This window comes from Nothobranchius furzeri, chromosome 14, assembly GCF_043380555.1.
Source record: "Nothobranchius furzeri strain GRZ-AD chromosome 14, NfurGRZ-RIMD1, whole genome shotgun sequence".
NCBI classification, from domain to species: Eukaryota; Metazoa; Chordata; class Actinopteri; order Cyprinodontiformes; family Nothobranchiidae; genus Nothobranchius; species Nothobranchius furzeri.
This window is the reverse complement of record NC_091754.1, coordinates 38,483,632-38,505,735: the sequence shown is the minus strand read 5'-3', so window position 1 is coordinate 38,505,735 and position 22,104 is coordinate 38,483,632. Positions and strand designations below refer to the sequence as shown.

The 22,104-nt window shown below is 45.3% G+C and overlaps 1 protein-coding gene across 1 annotated transcript in view; it reads left to right on the top strand.

The window, feature by feature from the left end:
- The first annotated feature begins 211 nt into the window (after positions 1-211).
- The window catches only part of frzb (frizzled related protein), a 97,207-nt gene continuing 75,314 nt past the window's right edge, over positions 212-22,104 (top strand). The window contains exon 1 of the mRNA XM_054746550.2: positions 212-520. Within this exon, the coding sequence (XP_054602525.1) occupies positions 328-520 (193 nt within the window). The 5' untranslated portion in view covers positions 212-327. The remainder of the gene's footprint in view (positions 521-22,104) is intronic.

Sequence of the window (22,104 nt, the reverse complement as noted above, 5' to 3'; positions counted from 1 at the left end):
GTTCTGGTCAGAAAACTGTTCCTCTGAGAAGATAGACTCCCTTCAGCCCCAGCAGGACCCTCTGAAAGGCAGTGGGCCCTGGACCCTCACCTCCAGCAGCTTTCTGAGCTTGAGTCTATTGACTTTTCATCTAGAAGGAATCTGGGTGGTAGACAGGTGGGGGTGGGGGGTGGGAGGAGGAGTAGGAGGTGGGGGGTGTCCACATAAGGCAGCTCCACCCAGTAGCAGCACAGCAGAAACAACCAGAAGTGTTCTGATTCGGATGGAACTGGACTGACCGAACCTTAGGGCAGATCTTCAGATCCTTCCGTGGGTCTCGAAACCACCATGCTCTCCGTGGTGCTGCTGGCCGCGATCTGCGCGCTGTGGCCGCCCCCAGTCCGTGCGGCTTCCTGCGAACCGGTCCGGATCCCGCTGTGCCGGTCCATGCCCTGGAACATGACCAAGATGCCGAACCACCTCCACCACAGCACGCAGGACAACGCTGTCCTGGCCATCGAGCAGTTCGAGGGGCTGCTGGGTAAGTTCTGCTGGGGACGGACAAAGTTCGGTTCCGGTGTTGGTTTTTCTATTATTGGGCCAGCCTGTCTGTAGGACAGATTATTACAGAACATTATTTCTAAACTCTGTGTGAAACTTCACCATAATGATGCTGAGCAGAGACAGGACACAGCACCTTCATCAGATGCCCCCCCCCCCCCCCCCCCCCATGTCCAAAAGAACAAATGATTATTAAATGACAATAACTTTATTAAACGTCTTAATTGAACATTGGATTTTTTTCACTTCAAATGAAACCTAAATACAAATTTTCAAATAATCTCCCTTTGCTCTGATAAAACTTGACATAGTTAGACTAAACATTAAATGTTCTGTATCCAGCTGTTTCACCCAGCTGTTTCACCCAGTGGCGGATTTAGCAATTTGGGGGCCCAAGGCGAACACAGACATGGGCCCCCTTACACAAAATTTTCGACAGTCTTATCTTTAACTGGATTTGCGAAACTTTCCCTTCTTCTGACACGAGTTATTTTCACTTTTTATTAGTTCTCCTCTTTTTTCCTGTCTTTCTCTCCCATTGAGTGCTTTATTCTTCCTGTCAGTGCTCCTGTGCTTTTACCTTTCTTTTTTTTTCTTCTATTTTCCATTTTGGTCTCTGTTTTCCTCCCTTTAAACATTTTCCATTGTCTTTCCTTTTCTGCTTCCTTTGACGTTTACATCGAAAAACAACGTCACTGTCAGACGTGAAAATAAGGTTTTATGAAGCAAGCTGCTTCTTTCTCTTATTGGAGCCACTAGGATAACTCCATTTCATGCTTAATGATTTGACTATCACTTCACGTTTGTTACGAACGCTCCCGCCTCTCTTCTTCTTTTTCTGCTTTCTCTTCTTCTTATTTGTGGTCTTATGACACTTGGCAAACAACAAATTGGTGCATTACTGCCACCAACTGGATAGGACTGGAATGACTACCAATCACTTCCTGTTTGTGCATCGGACTTCTCAAAGGAATAGTCCATTGTGGCATTAACAGAGGGGTGCCAGCAGTCAGGGCTGGGGGGGCAACATAAGGCGGCCCCAGGCGGCCGCCGATCTATGCCTAATGGTAAAACCACCACTGGTTTCACCCATGCCTAGAACGATTACTGCAGACTCTGTAAATCCTAGCACCTTCTCAGATATCACTGTGTCTCCTATATGATATGTTATAACGATTTATACAGGAAAATCATGGAGATTAGCACTGTGGCACTATTGAGATAACATTACTTTAAACCAGAAATAAGAGCTTGGATTGGATCAAGCCCCCCCCCCGCCCCCCCCCCCCCCACACACACACACACACACACACACACCCCAACCACAGTCCATAGCTGCAGACTCGGAGACCACAGACTCATGCCGTCATGAAATGCTTTTTTTCTTTAATGTCCTGAAAATGCTGAAAAGTCAGTGCTAAGTTTGAACAGATGTGCTTCACCTGTTTCACCACCAATCCCAGGAGAACACCAGTGGTGGCAAAATGGGAATCAAAAAATGAGAAACGGCTCGCATGTCTCTCATCACATTTCCTCTCCCACAGTTTGAGCTCTTTAGTGAATCCTTTCACGGTATCATACATTTCCAGAACGTGTGACTCCTTTTCCTGAAGTCGAGCTTCATACGTTTGGTGAACACATCATTGAGATAGGCCAGGCTTGCCATCCACTCGGCATCCTCAACCACCACAGCAAGAGGATGCCGATGTTCCTCCGAGAACATAAAAACCACTGTGAAGTTCATAAAGTCTGAGGAGTGTTTTCCCCGGTGACAGCCAGAGGAGCCAGCTGTTGGTGCTCTGCACCGTTCTCATGTGTGTGAATCAGTGGAGCTTTTCATCTTCACAGCATCATCCATAGCAGCACCAGGACACACCCACTTACTAGCCAGTGCCTCCATTTAATGTCATGATTTACCTTTTTCACGTGTCCAAACAGCTCCTTCACCTTTCCTTGGTAGCCTTTTACAAAACAAAACATACTTGTTAATGTCTAACACATCTTTGTAACTAACCAGGAGCTGAGCATCTCCACTCACAGCCAGCTGCAGGACAAACTGACCCGATTGTTTGATTTTGTTCCCCATGTGTCCATTAACACCAACAGATATGGTGGCGGTCTGATGTGTCATGTTTCTCGTCCATCATCATTTCAGCCATAACACTCTATAGGCAGACAGGGCCCATGTTTGACCTCTGAACCCTCTCCTGTCTTCTCTCACGGCCTCCCTCGTAGTAGAACTAGTAGATTTCATAATGCTCTAGTATTACTGCCAAATAATGAATGAACACAATATTACAAATGTCTTTTTGTACTTGTCATGTCGTTGGATTTATTGTTATTATCAGAATTTGCAGAAACATCAAGACTTTATTTTTGGGCTTTATCATCCGTTCGTACTCTAGGGTCATATTTTGATTACATTTTCATCTCAAATATTATAATTTCTTTCCTTTATGGTAAATGGCCTGTGTTTGATACAGCACATTCTAGAGTCCTACAGCCCCCCAAGGGGCTTTACAGCACAAGCACTCACTCACCCAGTCACACCCTGGTGGTGATGGGCTACACTGCAACCACAGCTGCCTTAAGCTCACTGACAGAGTGCAGGCTGCCGAGCTCCGGCACCACCAGTCCCTCCGACCACCACCAGCAGTCAAGGTGGGTTAGGTGACTTGCCCAAGGACACAACAGCAGAATTATCTGCCGGAGCCAGGATCGATTCGGCAACCCTCCGATTGCTGGACAACTACCTCTTGAGCTACTGCTGCCTGACCTACCCCCTGCTGGGACACCATTACCACTGGTAAAATATTCCTAGGTCTGTCCTCGACATCTGTGGGTTTTGTGCAGTGCTACCATGTCAGCCATGAGGATTATTCCCAACATTCAGTTCCTGTACTGCTGTATCACGCTGATCTGTTCTCCTCCACCTGCCCACTAGGGATGCTCCGATCCGATCACTGTTTTTGAAAGGATCGGTTAGGGTTAGGGTTCAATTTCAAATTGAATAAAATGGCTTGGCTTTAATTTCATTAAGTCCCTCTACATCAATAATATTTGTTTATTGTGCAAAAACAAAACTGTAACATCACACGGTTTATGGCAGCAAGGACTCAGACACCCAGAAGGCTCCGCCTACCTGCTCCGTCACGGGAACACGGCTCACAGCCGCATACTGAGTGAGTAAACAATATGAAATAAGAGCAACGCTGCTACTTAAGTATATTCACAATATAAACAAGTTTTTAATTGGTGTACTTCCTAAAAAATGAAAGCAAAAGTTAAAGGATTTTCTTCTTATTTTAATGCTTTTCTGAGAAGTGTGGGATCAGGACTCGGTGTCCCGACCTGACACCAAACATCACAATCTGGATTATTTGAGCTAACAGTGCAGCTCTGTAAGTAAGCATGTTCTGCACACAAACCAGCTGAGTCTGTGTGAATGGCTCTTATTTCTGTACAGAAAGGTAAATACGAGGTAGTTGCTTTGCCTGAATTTGTAATGAAACAAGATAAAGAAGCTGTGGCATTTGGGTTAGATCAGTTTTGTTCAGAGCTGACTCAGCTGGCAGTAAAGAGGTCAAGTAGAATACTATGAAACAACTTTTAAAGCTCTCATCCACATCAGAGTTTACCTGAGTTTTTAGCAGCTCAGACAGCACCTGTCTGGAGCTGCAGGAGGATTCCTGCAGGAATACCAGGATTTTCCTACTGGACTAACTGAGAGAAATGATGGTGTAAAAGGTTGATGAAATCCAGACTTGCTTGATTAATCCGAATAGCTGTTAATTCATTGATCCACTCAGAACTAAAGGATTTCTTCAGATCTGTGTATTTGTATGAATTTTTTCTGAACCACATTTATAGTTCAAAGCACAGGACTAGTATTTTTATTAGATATTAAGTTATTATTCATCTCAGTGTAATCTTACCAGTGAGTGGGTTTAGCATGGCCATTAGGTCCACAGACATTTATACGCCCTGTGGACCGGCACTGCCTAGTGGAGCTGCCATAGTCTCCGGCCACCATGTTAGCAGTGACATGCGGACAGATGAGGCAGGGGAGGCACTACCTCCCTTGTCATTGTGACAAGTTAAATGCTAACATTGACTGACTAAAAAGTCAGTGTATCTGTTCACTGGTCTATACATTAGTTTGATGTGTGATTTTATCATGGGGGGGGGGGGGGGGGGGGGGTTGGGCAGCTGAGTTAACCATGTTAGCTTAAACTTGTGTGCTAGCATCACAATATAGTACAGATTACTATCATGTACCAGACAGTTTAAGCAGTATCGGTCAGTTAGTATAATATTAATACTAATGAGCGTCTGTCAGCAGTCTCATACTCGTTAAATCCGTTCACCTAACCTAGTTTAGCTTAGAGAGACACCTGCCATCCGGTTCTGGAGCTCATGCGGGCTTCTGTGAGCTGGATCCGACCCAAACACCAGCGAGCCAGACCAGCTGGTATTTTTAAAAGCTGCACATCCTCTCCTGGTGGTCCAGGCAGCAGTTCTGATCTGGTTCCGACCCAGAAACCAGCTGGCCTGCTGAGCCGCGTGTCTCTTCTGGTGGTCGGTTCTGACCTGGTTCTGATGGTGATCTGAGCTCCAGAAATCCGCATTTAAACCCCACCACTGGTCTCCAGAGCCCAGCGTGGACCTCCCTGACCCGGTAAAGTTCGATGTGGGCTGCAGAAGTCCGTCTTTTCAGCTGCACAAAACGCCCTCAGGCACGGAGATAGAGGCGTTATTTCTCATATCTGGAAACCTGTGGACTCGATATCCAGACAGGCTGGAGTTGGTAAAGCCTTCACACACTATAGTTTATCAACATGAACACAACTCAACACTAGTAACATGACCTCTACCCTAAACTAGCCACTCTCCACACTGAGCTGAGGCAGCCTAGCTTCTAACTCCCTTTGGTTACGTCAGAGGTTCACATTTAGAAGCAAGAGCCTTTTTAGAAGCTTTGCTGAGAAAGGTCACTTTTTACTAGAAAACTCTGCTGTTGTGTATTTTAAAACCAAATATCCACAATAAGCATTTCAAATAGTATTTTTGGGACAGCATTTTATATGAATTAGAAAAAAAATTTAAACTGCAATTTGCTCTTAAAATTTGCTCCGACTAAATGGAAGATTTATGGCTCAAAACTGAAGAATTTTTTTTAAGTGGATTTTAATTCATGGAGATGTCAGGTTCCTGGACTTCATGAACACATAAAGGTAAGATAATACAGTGTTTTCAACTGAGCTATATCAAGAACAATAAATACATTTAGTCACTTTTCCCCCAATATTAAATATTATTTTACTTTTCTTGCTAGTGTATTTTTGAATAGTATGTCATTTATTAAATCATAACCAAGAAGTTTTAAATCAACAAAATATTTCATTCAAGGTCAAAACAAACTAACTTCTATTTCATGATCATGTATTTGTTAATCTGACTTAAGAGCAGTCAGTGCGTCCCCAGTCATGAACCTCACCTCACACCACTGCATCTTAGATGGGTGTCCATTTGCACCAAGTGCATTCATTTCTACTGAGGAAGGGTTTTTCACAACTAAAAAACACATGCTTGTAGGAGCCAAATGTCTTATTTTCTGTCTGCATACCTGAGAGGAGGCTTGGCCTCAGCTGATTGGTTGATTTGATTGTGGAAGCACTAGCCTACTTAAGCCAATGCAGATTAGACTCAGGTGTTGTTGAAATGGGAAAAAAAAGTTTTTTACTGTGTGGCGAGGACTGTGGCTGGGTGTAAAGGACTCTGCGGACGGCCATTGGGGCAGGTAACACATTCATTGTAAACCACTTTAATTGCAAGTAAATGGATCATGGACATTTTGGAAGAAGACGAAATAATAAACATCATCGGAAATAAACACAAGCTGCAAATCCTTTAAACACACACGTAAAGACCACCACCCGCATCAGTAACCAGTAGTGCCAGTGTATAGGGCATTGGCGCTACAATGCCTTTTCACAAAATCAGACACATGGTATGGCATGACAATTAAAATATAAATACCGTATTAACCCAAATACAGAAGGAGTTTTTTTTCATTGAAAATAATCTTAAAATGTGGGGTCGCCTTATAATCGGGGTGTGAATTAGCATTCACACATGCTGACATTCGTCTGGGGCCTTACACGCCCTGTAACAGCAGAGGGCACCAGGCTGTACGTTCTCAACATGAGAAAAAATGGAGACGAGAGGTCAATAGCAGAGTGGACTGAAAGTGGGGCAAGTTAACAAGCTACCTAACAAGGCAGAGTTGTGATGCTAATTTTATGATGATGGTAGTCAATTCAGCAGAGGCACCAAACATTGCATGCCAACACATTCTCACACCCAAGGCGTCAAAATATGGCGCGTGTGACCAAGCCTCAATATATGACGATTCGGGACGCCCCAGCGCGTCAGGAGACGACGATCAGGGACACGCTGGGTCACGTGGCTCCGCTGGCATCACTGTTTGATGCGCGCGCGGTCACACGGACACTATTCAACTATTTAACCTTCCTCTCACCCCAATCCTAACCTTAAGGTCCATAAACTGTGACCTTAAGGTTAGGATTTGGGTGAGGGGAAGGTTAAGTAGTTCACAAGTAGTTCTAATGTCCGTCTCACCAGCGACATCAGATAACGACACTCTGGGATGCTGCGTCAGCTGTTTGTGATCTGTTTTTAATACTACGTCAGTTGTTGTAACATAGGCTGCACAAATTACAGGCATAGTTACCCAATCTACCTTGACTTTGGAGAGTAAAGAGACCCCTCCAATATGGCAACGACACTGTTATGCTCTCTAACACCCAGAGGGGTATCTTCTATGAATTAACCTCTATGATCAGCCATTAACCCACTTTCATTCAGTAAAGAATAGACAATGAGATGTTTGTCTTTCGTAAAGTTCTCAAACATTTTAACAACTCAAGAATCCTGATGCCTTCACTTCCAGTTCTGTTCCTCGTCATTTTGAGGGCTGCAGCAAAATGGCAACTGGAGCTCCATCCCCAATCTCCATTGCCTTTATCAGAAGTAATTGTTTGACCACGGAAGTCACACGACCTAAAGCTACGCGTATGGCATTAACCAGAAGTTCCATTTGTCACGAGTCAGCGCTAGTTGTGATGGCTAAAATGGTAAGTGACGAGTTTTATTTTTTTTATTATTTTCAAATTTATAACTCATATTTTCAAAGATGCATTGTATGACCATGGCATATCTAAGAGGTGACATCAATTGAAGTTTCTCAGTTTCAAAAGTCAGGGCTAAGCTAAGAAGTTACCCTTTCAGTCAGAAACTTGGTAAGGATCGTTTTCTTTATGTTTTTTCTTCATATAAATAAACTACAGGTCCCCTATAACTGACATGGGGCTATTCAAATAAAAGAAAACCATAATGACCACACAATGATAAATGCACATAGACAAAAGCACAATATATTTTAAGAAAATAAAACATTATTATTGAATTACATGGTATTTTTCACATAATTTTGAGGTCTTTAAGGCTTTTTAATTACTACTCTTAAGGAAAAACAAGCCTACAATAAGCATGAAAAAAATAGCTGTGCTAATAGCTATCAGGTGGAAATAACTGACTAAGATTATATTAGTTTTCAAACAAATATTTTATTCTTGTACATAATCATCCTGTTGTTGGCCATGTAACATAATGAGGTAAAAGAGTTGTTTTAATATGATGGATCAAGGACAAAATTTGTAATAGTGATTTTGTGTGTTGTTTTTTTCTTCTAAAGCTCAGAATATTAACATGTAACTTTCTCTGGTTAGAATGATGTTCTCGGATGTGGAGTGTCTGGAATGGTTGCAGAAGATGGAGGAGTTCCAAGCCACAAAGATTCAGAAGTCTCCCCCAGAGCATGAAGACCCCAGGGAGACTGCCGCCGGAGAAACCCCAACCCCCCTCCCGAGAGGCTTGGAGGATCACCCTCGGGGGCTAACAAGCAGCCGTGCCAGAGGCCCAGGAGATATAATGGCAAGTCCTCGAGCCCACCCACAGCTTCCCAATCCAGATACAGTCACACACAAACACAGTCACACACTCCTACCCTCATGCTCACACATAAACACATTCAACCTAAAGACACACAAAAATGTACACCATACACCCACTCACGCTCCCCATACACACCCTACTCACTCGGGTCTTGGTACTGCTGCAAAAAGTGCACAACTATTCCGGGTCTTTCAATGAGGAAGTGGAGCCTGGGGACTTTGGCTTGGACTCTCCAACCTATGGGGCTGAGATCACGGAGGTTGTCAAAAAGCTCTTCGGTGGCAGGGCTCTGGTTGTGGATGGGATTTGCACCTGAGCGGCCCTGGTAAGGTCTATTTAGGGGTTCTGGAGAGGAGGGTCCTTCGCATAGCTCCAGGGCTTGGCCCTAGGCATTGCTGCTGCAGTTGCTTTCCCCCAAATAGGGGACACCTGGGGTTGAAGGGTTAAGGCTCTGGATGTTGTAGGGTTGTGTTGGCTGACGGGGCTCTGCAAAATCATGTGGACATTGGGGGCAGTTCCACTGGATTGGCAGACCAGGGTGGTAGTCCCCCTATTTAAAAAGAGATGTGTTCCAACTATAGGGGAATCACATTCCTGAGCCTCCCTGGTAAAGTCTATTCAAGGGCTATGAAAAGGAGAGTTAGGTAAATTGTCTAACCTCAGATCCAGTGGTTTTTGTACTGGCTGTGGAACACTGGACCCGCTCTATACCCTTAGGGGCTTCTGGAGGTTGTGTGGGAGTTTGCCCAACAAATCTACATGTGTTTTGTGGATTTGGAGAAGGTGTTCGACCGCGTCCCTCCAGGGGGCCATTTGGGGGGGTACTTCGAGAGTGTGAGGTACCTGTATGACCAGTGTCATAGTTTGGTTTGCATTGCTAGCAGTATTTCAGGCCAGTTTCCGGTGAAAGTTGGACTCCACCAAGGCTTCCCTTTGTCACTGATTCTGTTGATAACTTTTATACACAGGATTTCTTGGTGCAGCCAAGGTGTTGAGGAGATCCATTGTGGTGGGCTAAGGATTGAGTCTGCTTTTGCAGATGATGTGGTCCTGTTGGCTTTATCAGAACGTGATCTCCAGCTCTCAATGGAGCGGTTTGCAGCTGAGTGTGAAACAGCTGGGATGAGAATCAGCTCCTCTAAATCTGAAACCAGGGTCTTGAGTCAAAAGGGTAGAATGCCTTCTCCAGGTCAGGGATGAGGTCCTGCCCTAATTGGAGGAATTTAAGTATCTCGGGGTTGTTTACAAGTGAGGGAAAGATTGACAGGTGGATTGGTGCTGCATCTGCAGCAATGCGGGCGTTGTACCAATCTGTCATGGTGAAGAGAGAGCTGAGCCAGAAGGCAAAGCTCCCAATACTGGTTGATCTATGTTCCAACTTTTGCTTATGGTCACGAGCTTTGGGTAGTGACCGAAAGAATGAGACTGCGGACACAAGCGGCCAAAATGAGGTTTCTCCGCAGGGTGGCTGGGCTCTCGTTTTTACCTTTTTAACTCTCAAGTGTCAGGTAACTCTGTAGCCTTCCACAGTCCATATTGTTGGTGGTGTCACTTCTGTCTTCATTTATAAGCAAAAAGGTAAAACCAAATCTATATTATGTTGTGTGCAGAACAGAACAAAATAATGGAAGTGGAACAAATTGTCAAGAAGGCATGTTCGCTGTAGTTAGGTTAAGTAACAATGGATCCCATTGTTACTCTGTTACTTCCTTTTATTTTTCCTCCTTAAAGCCCCATAAACCCCTGTGTGTCATGCCGACAACTACAGAAAGTCTGTAGGACAACAACATCAATAACAGAAGGTTCAATGTGTTGCGTTAAAAACTACTATTTTAGCACATTTTTAGGTCTCCCAATATTACCATTTAAAAGTCACACAGTGTATGCTCATCTTAAACCTGCCCTCCTTTATTTTTGTGTGAGAACATTTCAGCCTGGGAACATTTTAACCACAACAATTATTTATTTAACAGGTAGTTTGATCAGCACTGGTTCCCCTCAGGGTTGTGTCCTCTCCCCATACTCTTCTCCCTGTACACCAGTGGCTGCACCTCCATGTCAATGTCAAGCTAATCAAATGTTCAAGCGACACCACTGTCATTTCAGGCAGGAATGAGTCTGCTTACAGAATGAAGGTCGAAAGGCCGCTGTCCTGGTGCAGCCACAACAATCTGGTGCTAAACACTCAGAAAACAGCAAAGGTTATTGTGAACTTTAGGAAGCATACAGCCCCACTCCCCCCATAACTCTGTCTGACAAACCCATCTCGATAGTGGACCCAGCAGAGGATGTACTTCCTGAGGCAACTGAAGAAATTTAACTTGCCAGTACAGTCGATGAGGCAGTTCTACACCGCAGTCATTGAATCCATACTCGTCGTCGTCATCTTCCTCCGATTATCCAGGTCCGGGTCACGGGGGAAGCATCCCAACTAGGGAGCTCCAGACCGTCCTCTCCCCGGCCACCTCCACCAGCTACTCCGGCAGGACCCCAAGGCATTCCCGGACCAGATTGGAGATGTAACCTCTCCAACGTGTCCTGGGTCGACCCGGGGGCATCCTGCCTGCAGGACATGCCCGAAACACCTCCCCAGGGAGGCGTCCAGGAGGCATCCTGACCAGATGCCCAAACCACCTCAACTGACTCCGATCCGGAGGTGCAGCGGTTCTACTCCGAGTCCCTCCCGAATGTCCGAGCTCCTCACCCTATCTCTAAGGCTGAGCCCGGCCACCCTACGGAGGAAACTTATTTCGGCCGCTTGTATCCGCGATCTTGTTCTTTCGGTCATTACCCAAAGCTCATGACCATAGGTGAGGATTGGGACGTAGATGGACTGGTAAATCGAGAGCCTGGCTTTCTGGCTCAGCTCCCTCTTCACCACGTGAACAAGACCCCAAGATACTTTAACTCCTCCACTTGAGGTAGGACCTCTCTCTCGACCCGCAGTTGGCAAGCCACCCTTTTCCGGTCGAGAACCATGGTCTCAGATTTGTAAGTGCTGATCCTCATCCCAGCCGCTTCACACTCCGCCGCGAACCTACCCAGCAAGAGCTGAAGGTCAGAGCTGAATGAAGCTAGGAGGACCACATCATCCACAAAAAGCAGAGACGAGATTCTCCTGCCAATAAACTCGACACGCTCCAGACCACGGCTGTCCATAAAGTAATGAACAGAACCGGTGACAAAGGGCAGCCCTGGCAGACAGGTCCGACTTACTACCGGCTATGCGGACCAAACTCACGCTCCTCTGGTAAAGGAACTGAATGGCCCTTAACAGAAAGCCACCCACCCCATACTCCTGGAGCGTCCCCCACAGGGTGCCCCTGGGGACACGGTCATAAGCCTTCTCCAAATCCACAAAACACATGTGGATTGGTTGGGCAAACTCCCATGCCCCCTCCATCACCCTTGCAAGGGTATAGAGCTGATCCATAGTTCCACGGCCAGGACAAAAACCACATTGCTCCTCCTCAATCTGAGATTCAACTATCGATCTGACCCTCCTCTCCAGTACCTTGGAGTAGACCTTTCCAGGGAGGCTGAGGAGTGTGATCCCCCTATAGTTGGAACACACCCTCGGGTCACCCTTCTTAAAGATACTGACCACCACCCCGGTCTACCACTCCACAGGAACTGCCCCCGATGACCACGCAATATTGCAGAGACGTGTCAACTACGACAACCCTACAACATCCATAGCCTTGAGATACCCAGGACGAATCTCATCTGTCCCCGGTGCTCCGCCGCTGTATAGTTGTTTGACTACCTCAGCAACTTCTGCCCCCGAGATTGGACAGTCCATCCCTAGGTCTCCCGGCTCTGGTTCCTCCTCGGAATGCGCGTAGGTGGGATTGAGGAGCTCATCAAAGTATTCCTTACACCGTCCTACTATAGACCCAGTTGACATTAGCAGCTCCCCATCCCCACTGTAAACAGTGTGAGCGAGTTGCTGCCTTCCTCTCCTGAGGCGCCGGACAGTTTGCCAGAACCTCTTTGGAGCCGATCAATAGTCTTTCTCCATGGCCTCACCAAACTCCTCCCACACTCGGGATTTTGCCTCGGCAACTGCCACTGCTGTACCCCGCTTGGCTATCCGGTACCTGTCTGCTGCCTCCGGAGACCCACAGACCAGCCACGCCCTGTAGGCCTCTTTCTTCAGTTTGACGGCTCCCCGAACCTCTGGTGTCCATTAGCGGGTACGGGGGTTGCCACCATGACTGGCACCGGCCACCTTGCGATCACAGCTAGCAACAGCCGCCTCAACAATCGCAGAGTGGAACAAGACCCACTCAGAGTCAATGTCCCCCACTGCTCTCGGGACGCGGTCAAAGCTCTGCCGGAGGTGGGAGTTGAAGACCGTCTTGACAGGTTCTTCTGCCAGGCGTTCCCAGCAGACCCTCACTATGCGTTTGGGTCTGCCAGGTCTACGTGGCATCTTCCCCTGCCATCTGATCCAACTCACCACCAGGTGGTGATCAGTTGACAGCTCCGCTCGTCTCTTCACTCGGGTGTCCAAAACATAAGGCCGCAGGTCAAATGATATGACTACAAACTCTATCATCGACCTGCGACCTAGGCTGCCCTGGTACCAAGTGTACTGATGGGCATCCTTATGTTTGAACATGGTGTTCGTTATGGCCAAACTGCGGCTTGCACAGGAGTCCAATAACGAAACACCACTCGAGTTCAGATCAGGCGGGCCGTTCCTCCCAATCACACCCCTCCAGGTCAAGCTGTCATTGCCCATGTGAACATTGAAGACCCCAGCAGGACAATGGAGTCCCCTGATGGAGCACTATCTAGCACTCATCCCAGGGACTCCAGAAAGGGTGGGTATTCTGAACTGATATTTGGCCCACAAGCACAAACAACTGTCAGGACCCGTTCCCCGACCTGAAGGCGCAGGGAAGCTACCCTCTCGTCCCCCGGGGTAAACCCCAACACACAGGCAGAGAGTCTTGGGGCTAACAAAAAGCCAACCCCAGCCCTCTGCCTCTCACCCAGAGCAACTCCAGCAAAGGAGAGTGTCCAACCCCTCTCAAGGACTTGGATTCCAGAGCCAACGCTATGTGTCAAGGTGAGTCCGACTATATCTGGCCGGTACCGCTCAACCTCTGCCACAAGCTTCTGCTCCTACCCCGCCAGCGAGGTGACGTTCCATGTCCCAAAAACCAGTTTCCTTGGCCGGGGATCTGACTGCCAAGACTCCCACCTCGGTCTGCCACCCGATCCACACTGCACCGGACCCTTCATGTTCCTCCTGCGGGTGGTGGGTCCACAGTTGGATGAGCCCATGTATCCGGTTCAGGCTGGGCCCGGCCGGGCCCCATGGGCGAAAGCCCAGCCACCAGGCTGAGCCGCGTGTCTCTTCTGGTGGTCGGTTCTGACCTGGTTCTGATGGTGATCTGAGTTCCAGAAATCCACATTTAATTTTTTTGAACCCCACCACGGACCTCCGGAGCCCAGTGCGGACCTCCCTGACCCGGTACGGACTGATGCAGGCTACAGAAGTCCGTATTTTCAGCTGCACAAAACGCCCTCAGGCACGAAGATAGAGGCGTTGTTTCTCTTATCTGGAAACCTGTGGACTCAATGTCCAGACAGGCTGGAGTTGGTACATTCTTTACACACTAGTTTACTAACATGAACACAACCCAACACTAGTAAACACGCTGACTGGATAACATGACCTCTCTACCCTAAAGCTAGCCACTCTTCACACTGAGCTGAGGCAGCGCCTAGCTTCTGACTCCCTTTGGTTACATCAGAAGTTCAGATTTAGAAACAAGAGCCTTTTTAGAAGCTTTGCTGAGAAAGGTCACTTTTTACTAGAAAACTCTGCTGTTATGTATTTTAAAATGAAATATCCACAATAAGCTTTTCAAATAGTATTTTTGGGACATCATTTTATATGAATTAGAAAAACAATTTAACCTGCAATTTTCTCTTTATGTACTCAGAAGCACATTGATCAGAAACTATTGATTGCAATGAATTATTTAAGGTAAATAATGGAATGTAGGTAGTGAGCTTTAGTGGTTTTTGCAGCTCATTCCAGTCATTGGAAGCAGTGAACTGGAATGAGGAGCGGCCAAAGGAGGTGCGGGTTTTGGGAATAACCAGGGCCAGATTAACACTTTGTTGTACACTGGGCAACAATATTCAAGGGCCCCATCATCACGACCCAAGAATCACCATAATATGGTCATGCAGAATGTTTTACTGTAATATGCAGTAAATATATTCAGTACATGAAATTCTAACTGTCATCAGGTGTATTTTGATTTACAAATATTTAAATGCTCATAGAACTACAAATGCACTACTATGTCCCCTATCAAAGACACCCACTCACATGTGATGCTATGAAAACAAAACACATCAGCATCTGTATAATCTGGTAAAATTGACCCATTACATTGGGTCAAAATTAATGAATAACTTTGAAACCATCGTTTATTTAACAACACTTATTCCCAATATAAATGTATTGAATTGATAGAGCTATCACAGAAGACCACAGACAACACATCAAGGAACATTATGGTCCTCAGCTCATTTTAAGCAGAAATCACGCTGACATGGTGACCCTGTCTCCTCAGAATTCAACAAGGCAGTCAAGTTATTAGTTCAACACAAACTATTTAAATCTGCCAGTTATCCTTCCAATACAATTTACACCATTTTCATAAAGCTGGCACCTCAAGGAAAAAAGAAATAAAATGCAGTATCACTTATTATCTGCTCATTAACATTTTGATCCTAAGCTCATTTTAACTTGTTTTAAAATAGAACAAGATCTCTCTTTATTGGTCAGTCTGCATGAGACTGACTCTCAACCGCTCTCAACTGACGTTCAAAGTCATAGGCAGCGAAGCATCTGTGCAGCGCAAAAGCCCGGGTGGACAGTTTGTTTAATATAAAGCGGGAGATTACAGATACAGTATTTTGCTCGTGCCCTTGCTGCCCCAGACCTGCCAACCTTGTCAAAATGTTTTGAGTACCACTTGTGCGGCGTTTTTTCACGGACTTTTTCAACTCCATTACTTTTCACACTGTAATCTCCCCTTTCACTGGATGGAAAATTTCACACACACACACACACACACACACACACACACACACACACACACACACACACACACACACACACACACACACACACACACACACACACACACACACACACACACACAGAGCTGCCTCTTTCTCTTTTTTTCACGCAGATTTCGGCTTGAATATTCAACAGTTAAAGTTATGTTACGCACATAGGCGAAAATCCTGGGGGGGGGGGGGGGCGGCAGAGGGGACATGTCTGACATAAATGTGTCACCCCCAAAACTCCATAAAACACAGAATGTTTTTTGTTTTAACAATATATTCACTTTTGTTTAACACGCAATTCAAGTTGTGCTACTTGAAAACACACTGAGAGTTATAAGAAGTGAAAGATTTACACTTATTGAGTGTAAATGTAGGCCAAATAAACATATTATCAGCTGGGTATTGAACCTCCTCTAAATCTAAAACCGTGTTCTTGTTCCATGCTGTCGTTCTTTTTAAAACACAGAAACAGTTTCGTTACCTGTTTTCCCGCTACGTTTCGTCTGCGGCTGCAGACTTCCTCAGAGCTGACGCTGGTGGTGGCGTCACTTCCTACTCCATTTATCCGCGGGCAGCAGGGGACGTTGTCGCCCTCTGCTGCCCGCTCTCCCCTCTCCGATGATGCAGTCCCATGCACAATCCAATGTGTAGACCCCATCGTCTCTGTTCATGGTCCCACATCCACGTCTCATTATCTCTATAGCTTCTTTAATCCATCTTTTGTATTTTTGTTGTTTGGTGTTTATGATCCTTGTGTTGTCCCAGTCCATTATATGGTTTTCTCTTATGCAGTGATCTGTTACGGCTGACTTCTTTATTGTGCTTTCTGCTTCTTGTTTTGCTGCTCTTGTGTGTTTTTGACTTGTTTCTCTCTCACACTCCTTTCTAGGTTCTATTGTTTGTGTGTTGAGTTTGCGTCCGGTTTCTCCTATGTATGTTTTATTGCAGAGTTTGCATGGGATTTCCTAAATGACTCCACATTTAAGTCCAGCTGGTATCTTGTCTTTTGGGTGTACTAGTCTGTTTCTAACTGTTGTGTATGGTTTTGTTGGTGTGTTTATGTTGTATTTTTTCATTGTTGCTCTTATTTTTTCTGTTATGCCTTTGATGTATGGTAGGGTTATCACTGGTTTTGGTTCTTGTCTTTCTGGGTTTCTGGTTCTTTGCTTTGGTTGTTCTTTTCTTTCTGTTGTTGTTTGTTGTTTTCCTTTGTTTATTGCCCATGTCGGGTCTCCGCGGGTCTTTAAAGCGTGTTGTATGTGTTTGTCCTCCTGTTTACAGTCTCTTTCTTCTGTTATTATGTTTGCTCGGTGATATAATGCTCTGATTACTGACATTTTGTGCATGGTGGGGTGTTCTGATGTCCATAATAGATATTGGTCTGTGTGTGTTGGTTTCCTGTATGTGTTTATGTTTAGGGTCCCGTCGGTCTGCCTGCTTATTTTCATGTCCATAAATGCTATGCTGCCTTCTGTTTCTGACTCATAAGTGAACTTTATGCTGCCTGTGTCGTCAATGTTATTCAAGTGTTGTGTTAGTGTTTCTGTTTGTCCTTTTGGTATGATTTCCAGTATGTCATCCACGTAGCGTTTCCATAGTTTTATTTTGCAGTTTGTTGGGGCAGTGGCTATGGCTTTTTGCTGCGGGCAGCAGAGGGCGACAACGTCCTCTGCTGCCCAGCGTCAGCCTGAGGAAGTCTGCAGCCGCAGACGAAACGTAGCGGGAAAACAGGTAACAAAACTGTTTCTGTGTTTTAAAAAGAACGACAGCATGGAATTAGAACCACGACACAGCACGAACACACCTAAGCTGTGATCTTGTTATTGACCAATTGTCTGGCAGCTTCTAGTCAGGTCAAAATGGCAGAGAAACGACAAATGAAAGACATTAGGTCATTTTTTCAGTTCACCAAAGTGCCAAGTAAGTAGAAAGATTTGAATAATATTAGGGCAATTTGTTATTATTGGCCATATGAATGAATGATATGTTTTGGATATGTTTGGGGCAGCAGTAGCTCAGGTGGTAGAGCGGGTTGCCTCATGATCGGAGGGTCATGGGTTAGATTCCAGCTCCTGCCAGGAGTATCCTGCTGTTGTGTCCTTGGGCAAGACACTTCACCCAACTTGCCTGTGTTAGTGGTGGTCAGAGGGGCCAACGGCGCCAAATGGCAGCCTCGCCTCTGTCAGACCTTCCCAGGGCGGCTGTGGCTACAAGTAGCTTACCATCACTAGCAGTGTGTGAATGTGAGATTGTGTGGGAAGCGTCTTTGGGTGTCTAGAAAAGCGCTATATAAGTTCAATGCATTATTTTTATTATTATTAATAATGGTATCATTAGGCACACAGTACAGAGCTGTACACAAAGAGATGGAGCCAGTCAAGCAGAGACGCAGAGCCTCAAGTGAGTTTGAGATATTGGTTAGAGTCATGAAATAAGGAGAATTCTGTCTTTAGACTACTTAAACTAATTATGTGTGTTTTGTGTAGCTGTGGGTTTGAGTTTGGAAAACAACTTGGTGATATTGGTAGAGCATCCAAAAACCTGTAGACAGGTCTGGACTATATATGGACTATATATATGGACTACAGTGGTGGCTCCTGAGAAAAGTCTCAGAGGGGGCGATACATAACGACAAAGTCCACCTTTTTTCCCAAAGTCTACTTGTTTAACTATATTGTGATTTATTGCTCTACAAACCTGTTATCTGAGTCAGCCCATAGTTTTTTAAGCAATGGGATTATTTTGGCCCTTCAGCAAGGGTTTAGTCCAATATTACAGTAAAGTAAGTAAATCAGAAAGTATCACCCTAAGTGCAAAACAGAAACCAATTTCCAGGGAAAAAATGTTTAATGCTGTGATGCAGTAGTCATATTTACATCAAATATGAAAACCAATGTACAATTTCTCTTGAACACAGGCCAGTAAGTATAAAATGTATGACCATTAGAACAAACATCAATGACCAAGTTGAACAAAATAACAGAATAGAGAAAGTATAATAAAAAAAATAATCAGCAATAAATCAGCTATTTGTACATTTTTACTAAAGTAAACCTGCTTCCTCATGGATAGAGGCCTGTATGTAAAAAATGTATGGCCATCATAAAACATCTATCAACAAGTTGAACAAAATAAACAAAATACCACAAGCAAAGATATGCAACCTTCTCATTTGTAATCAAACTTTGCCCATCTGTCTTTCAAAGCAGCAAAGTGATCGATGACCTTCTCATTGAAGTCAGGCCTGGACCAGACTAGCTCCCTCTCTATGGACAGCATGGCCAGCGCATTAAGGAGTTCCTGGCCCACTGAATTTCTCAGAAATGTCTTTATTCTTTTGAGAGTTGAGAAGCACCTCTCAGCCTCAGCTGTCGTCATCGGGGTTGTGATGTGGATGTTTATCAAAGCGACCGTCTTAGAAAACGTGTCCTGGAGGTTGTATCTCATGAGAAGCTGATGTAGCGCCAGCGCACCGCAGCAGCTCCTGAACTCAGGGTTCTCATAGACCAGAGATAGTTCTGTCTTCAGTTTGTTTTTATTGAGCATGGCGTATGCCTCCACCGTGGCATTCAGAGCACCCGTGGCAAATGTGTGGCAGTGCTGCTCAAACATTTTGTGGCACTGACCAGGTGGCTGGTGAAGGAGAACCTCTCTCTGGTGTGAGTCAGGATGGTGTCACAGATCTTCTCCCACAGCCTCTGCTTCTCGTCCTCTTCCGAGGCCGTTCTCCTTCTAGTGGTGGTTTCTGTGGCCTCCTGCCGCTGCTGTTGAGATGACTGCCTGAGGGGAGACCAACAATGCCTGTTAGTAAATCCAAATGTCAGAGCACACTAAAAATTAGACAGACATAAGAATGTGTGGGTCATTTGACAACACTAAGAAGTTTTATGCATCAAAAATAAAATTTCTCTGACTTGAATGTGAAACAGAAGCATGGAAAGTTTGCTTAATTACATTGAAGTGTTTTGTAAATGTCACATGGTTGTCTGATATGACAATAAAGTAACAGGTAAAATGCAGATTTTTTTGTGTGCTTTGGTTATAATTCTGGTTAGTTTAAAGGGCTATTCCAAGCTGGACAATGTCTTAGCTGCGTTACCGGTGTTAGCGCGCAAGATTGATAACATCTCGGAAAGGGTCACCGGACGGTGTGGAGATGTTTAATCACCTAATTGGCTTCACTGGAGGATTTGAATGATCAATACAGACTTTAAGGCAGAGAGGAAAAATTATCTCTGCCTGACCCAAACAAAGTTCTGTTATCGAATCTGACGCCATAAGCAGCCTTGGAGTTGCATGCAAAAACCCCCATGATGGAAGGAATGCAGACAAATGCTGTGAAACTCTATCCCCCCCCCCCCCCCCCCCCCCCCCCCCCCCCCGCCTTCAGATTGTGGTCTCTACCGAGGTCATTAAGCTAAAGGACTCACTGCTCTCTGTGCTTCCCCATGGCCTCCCTCCCACCTGCGGAGCCAGCTGGTTGAGCGCCACAGGCAGCCCCCGCTGAGGAAACCAGGACCCCCCACCCCCACCCCCCCACCCCCCCACCCCCACCTACCGGGTCTCATGTTGTGAACTGTGACGTTTGTGCTTACATGTCGGGTGTTTTTTGCATTAGAGTGCTACACCCTGCTGGTGTAACCCTGTTAATGCCTTTTTTCTCCCTCCCCTGAACTTTCCTCATGTATTCCCTCATTCATCTACAAAGGAGCACTGTCATGGCTGCTCCCATGGTCTGCCTGTATCTGTCCTGTCTATATGTGTGTGTGTAACCTTAGTCAGGTTGTACTATGGAGTCAAGTTCCTATGCTCTGATCTGATCTGAGCGCTGGCAATAAAATTCATTCTGATTCTGATTCTGATTAAGTAAAATTTGACCAGCTCTCAAACGGTAGAAAGCCAAGTTTGTAAACTACTTATGGGTGCACCTGTTTTATCGGCTTCGATCTAATTAATTTGAGGGGATCAGAAATCGGCTATAGTTCCATGAGAAATTAGTCTTATCCACAGATCTATTGTATGAAGCACTTGAAATCCCAGTTATAATGTGAAAGGTAAATGGATAATTTTTTGGACAACTGTGTCATAACAGATAATAAATAAATAAATAAATTACCTTATTGCCTCAACACTGCTCATGACGATCTGGAGGGCATGCCTGATGAAGACTGTTTTGATGTCCTTCTGCAGTTTCTTGTACAGGATGTCCATGTGAGGCATAATTTTACTAAACAGCTGCAGAAAAAACTGGAATCCTCGTCCTGCAGCATCCTGAGAAAACCATAGGCCTCTCTTATTGTGTTGCCATCAAAAGAACCAGATGAGTTGATGGTCTCATAACACTGAATGAGGTCTTCCAGGTGCTCATGCACAGTGTTGACAGTTCTGCTGTTAAAGTTCCATCTTGTGGCTGAAGCTCTGGGCAGCCTTCTAGCGACCACCTCGTCCAGTATGCTGGTGCGTTTAGGTGAACGGCAATACCGCTCAGACCAGAAAAAAAATCACAGCAGGGATGGTTGAGGTTAATTGCTGCATTATCAGATTGAGCTGATGTGCGTAGCAATGCACATAATGAGCATTTTGGAAATGCTCGCGCACCTTTTGCTAGACCCCGGCCTGCTCTCCTCTCATCACACTGGCTTCATCATAAGCCTGGGCGATGAGCTTCTCCTTGTGAGCATCATGACAGAGGCTGTTTAGTCTGTCCAAAAGCACGTTGGCGATCGAGTTGGCCGTCGAATCCACAATAGGGAGAAACTCAAAAAAACACTCCTGCACTGCATGCTGTGCGTCGATGTATCTAATCACAAGCACGAGCTGCGTCTGTGTTGACACATCGGTGGTCTCGTCAGCTTGGATGGCAACAAATCTAGCCGCTATGACATCCTCAGTAATGCTTTTTCTGACGACCACCAGCATACTGTCCAGCAGCTCGTTCTGAACAGTTTTCAGTTGCTTTTTCCAGGTGCTCCTCAAACACCTCATCATAAGATGCCACCAAGTCCACTAATCCCTGAAAAATGCCTGTGTTTTTGAGGGGTTTTGGGAAAAATCCCCCCAAAATATATTTATCCATTCAAAATAAGGGAAAATCATACAGAGGAATTAATTTCACTCCTAATTGAGCAAATTTATTAACAACAAAATGTAAAATAGAATTTCACAACAAGAAACCAGAGAAAACTGAACAATTATCTTACATAAAAAATCAGGTTGGCCATGAAAATGTAAAAATCACTCACTGTCAGAGCTCCACCAACAGATTTGAGGTTACCATTTAGTTAGGAAAGATGGGCTTGAGGCTTTTCCTTTCCTTGGTTTTGGAGCAGAAGAAGATGGGCCTGGCCATGCTTGTGGCTGAGCGAAGGATACCTGTCCAGGTGATGGTGGTTGGTACTCCTCATCCATTTCATCACTATTCAC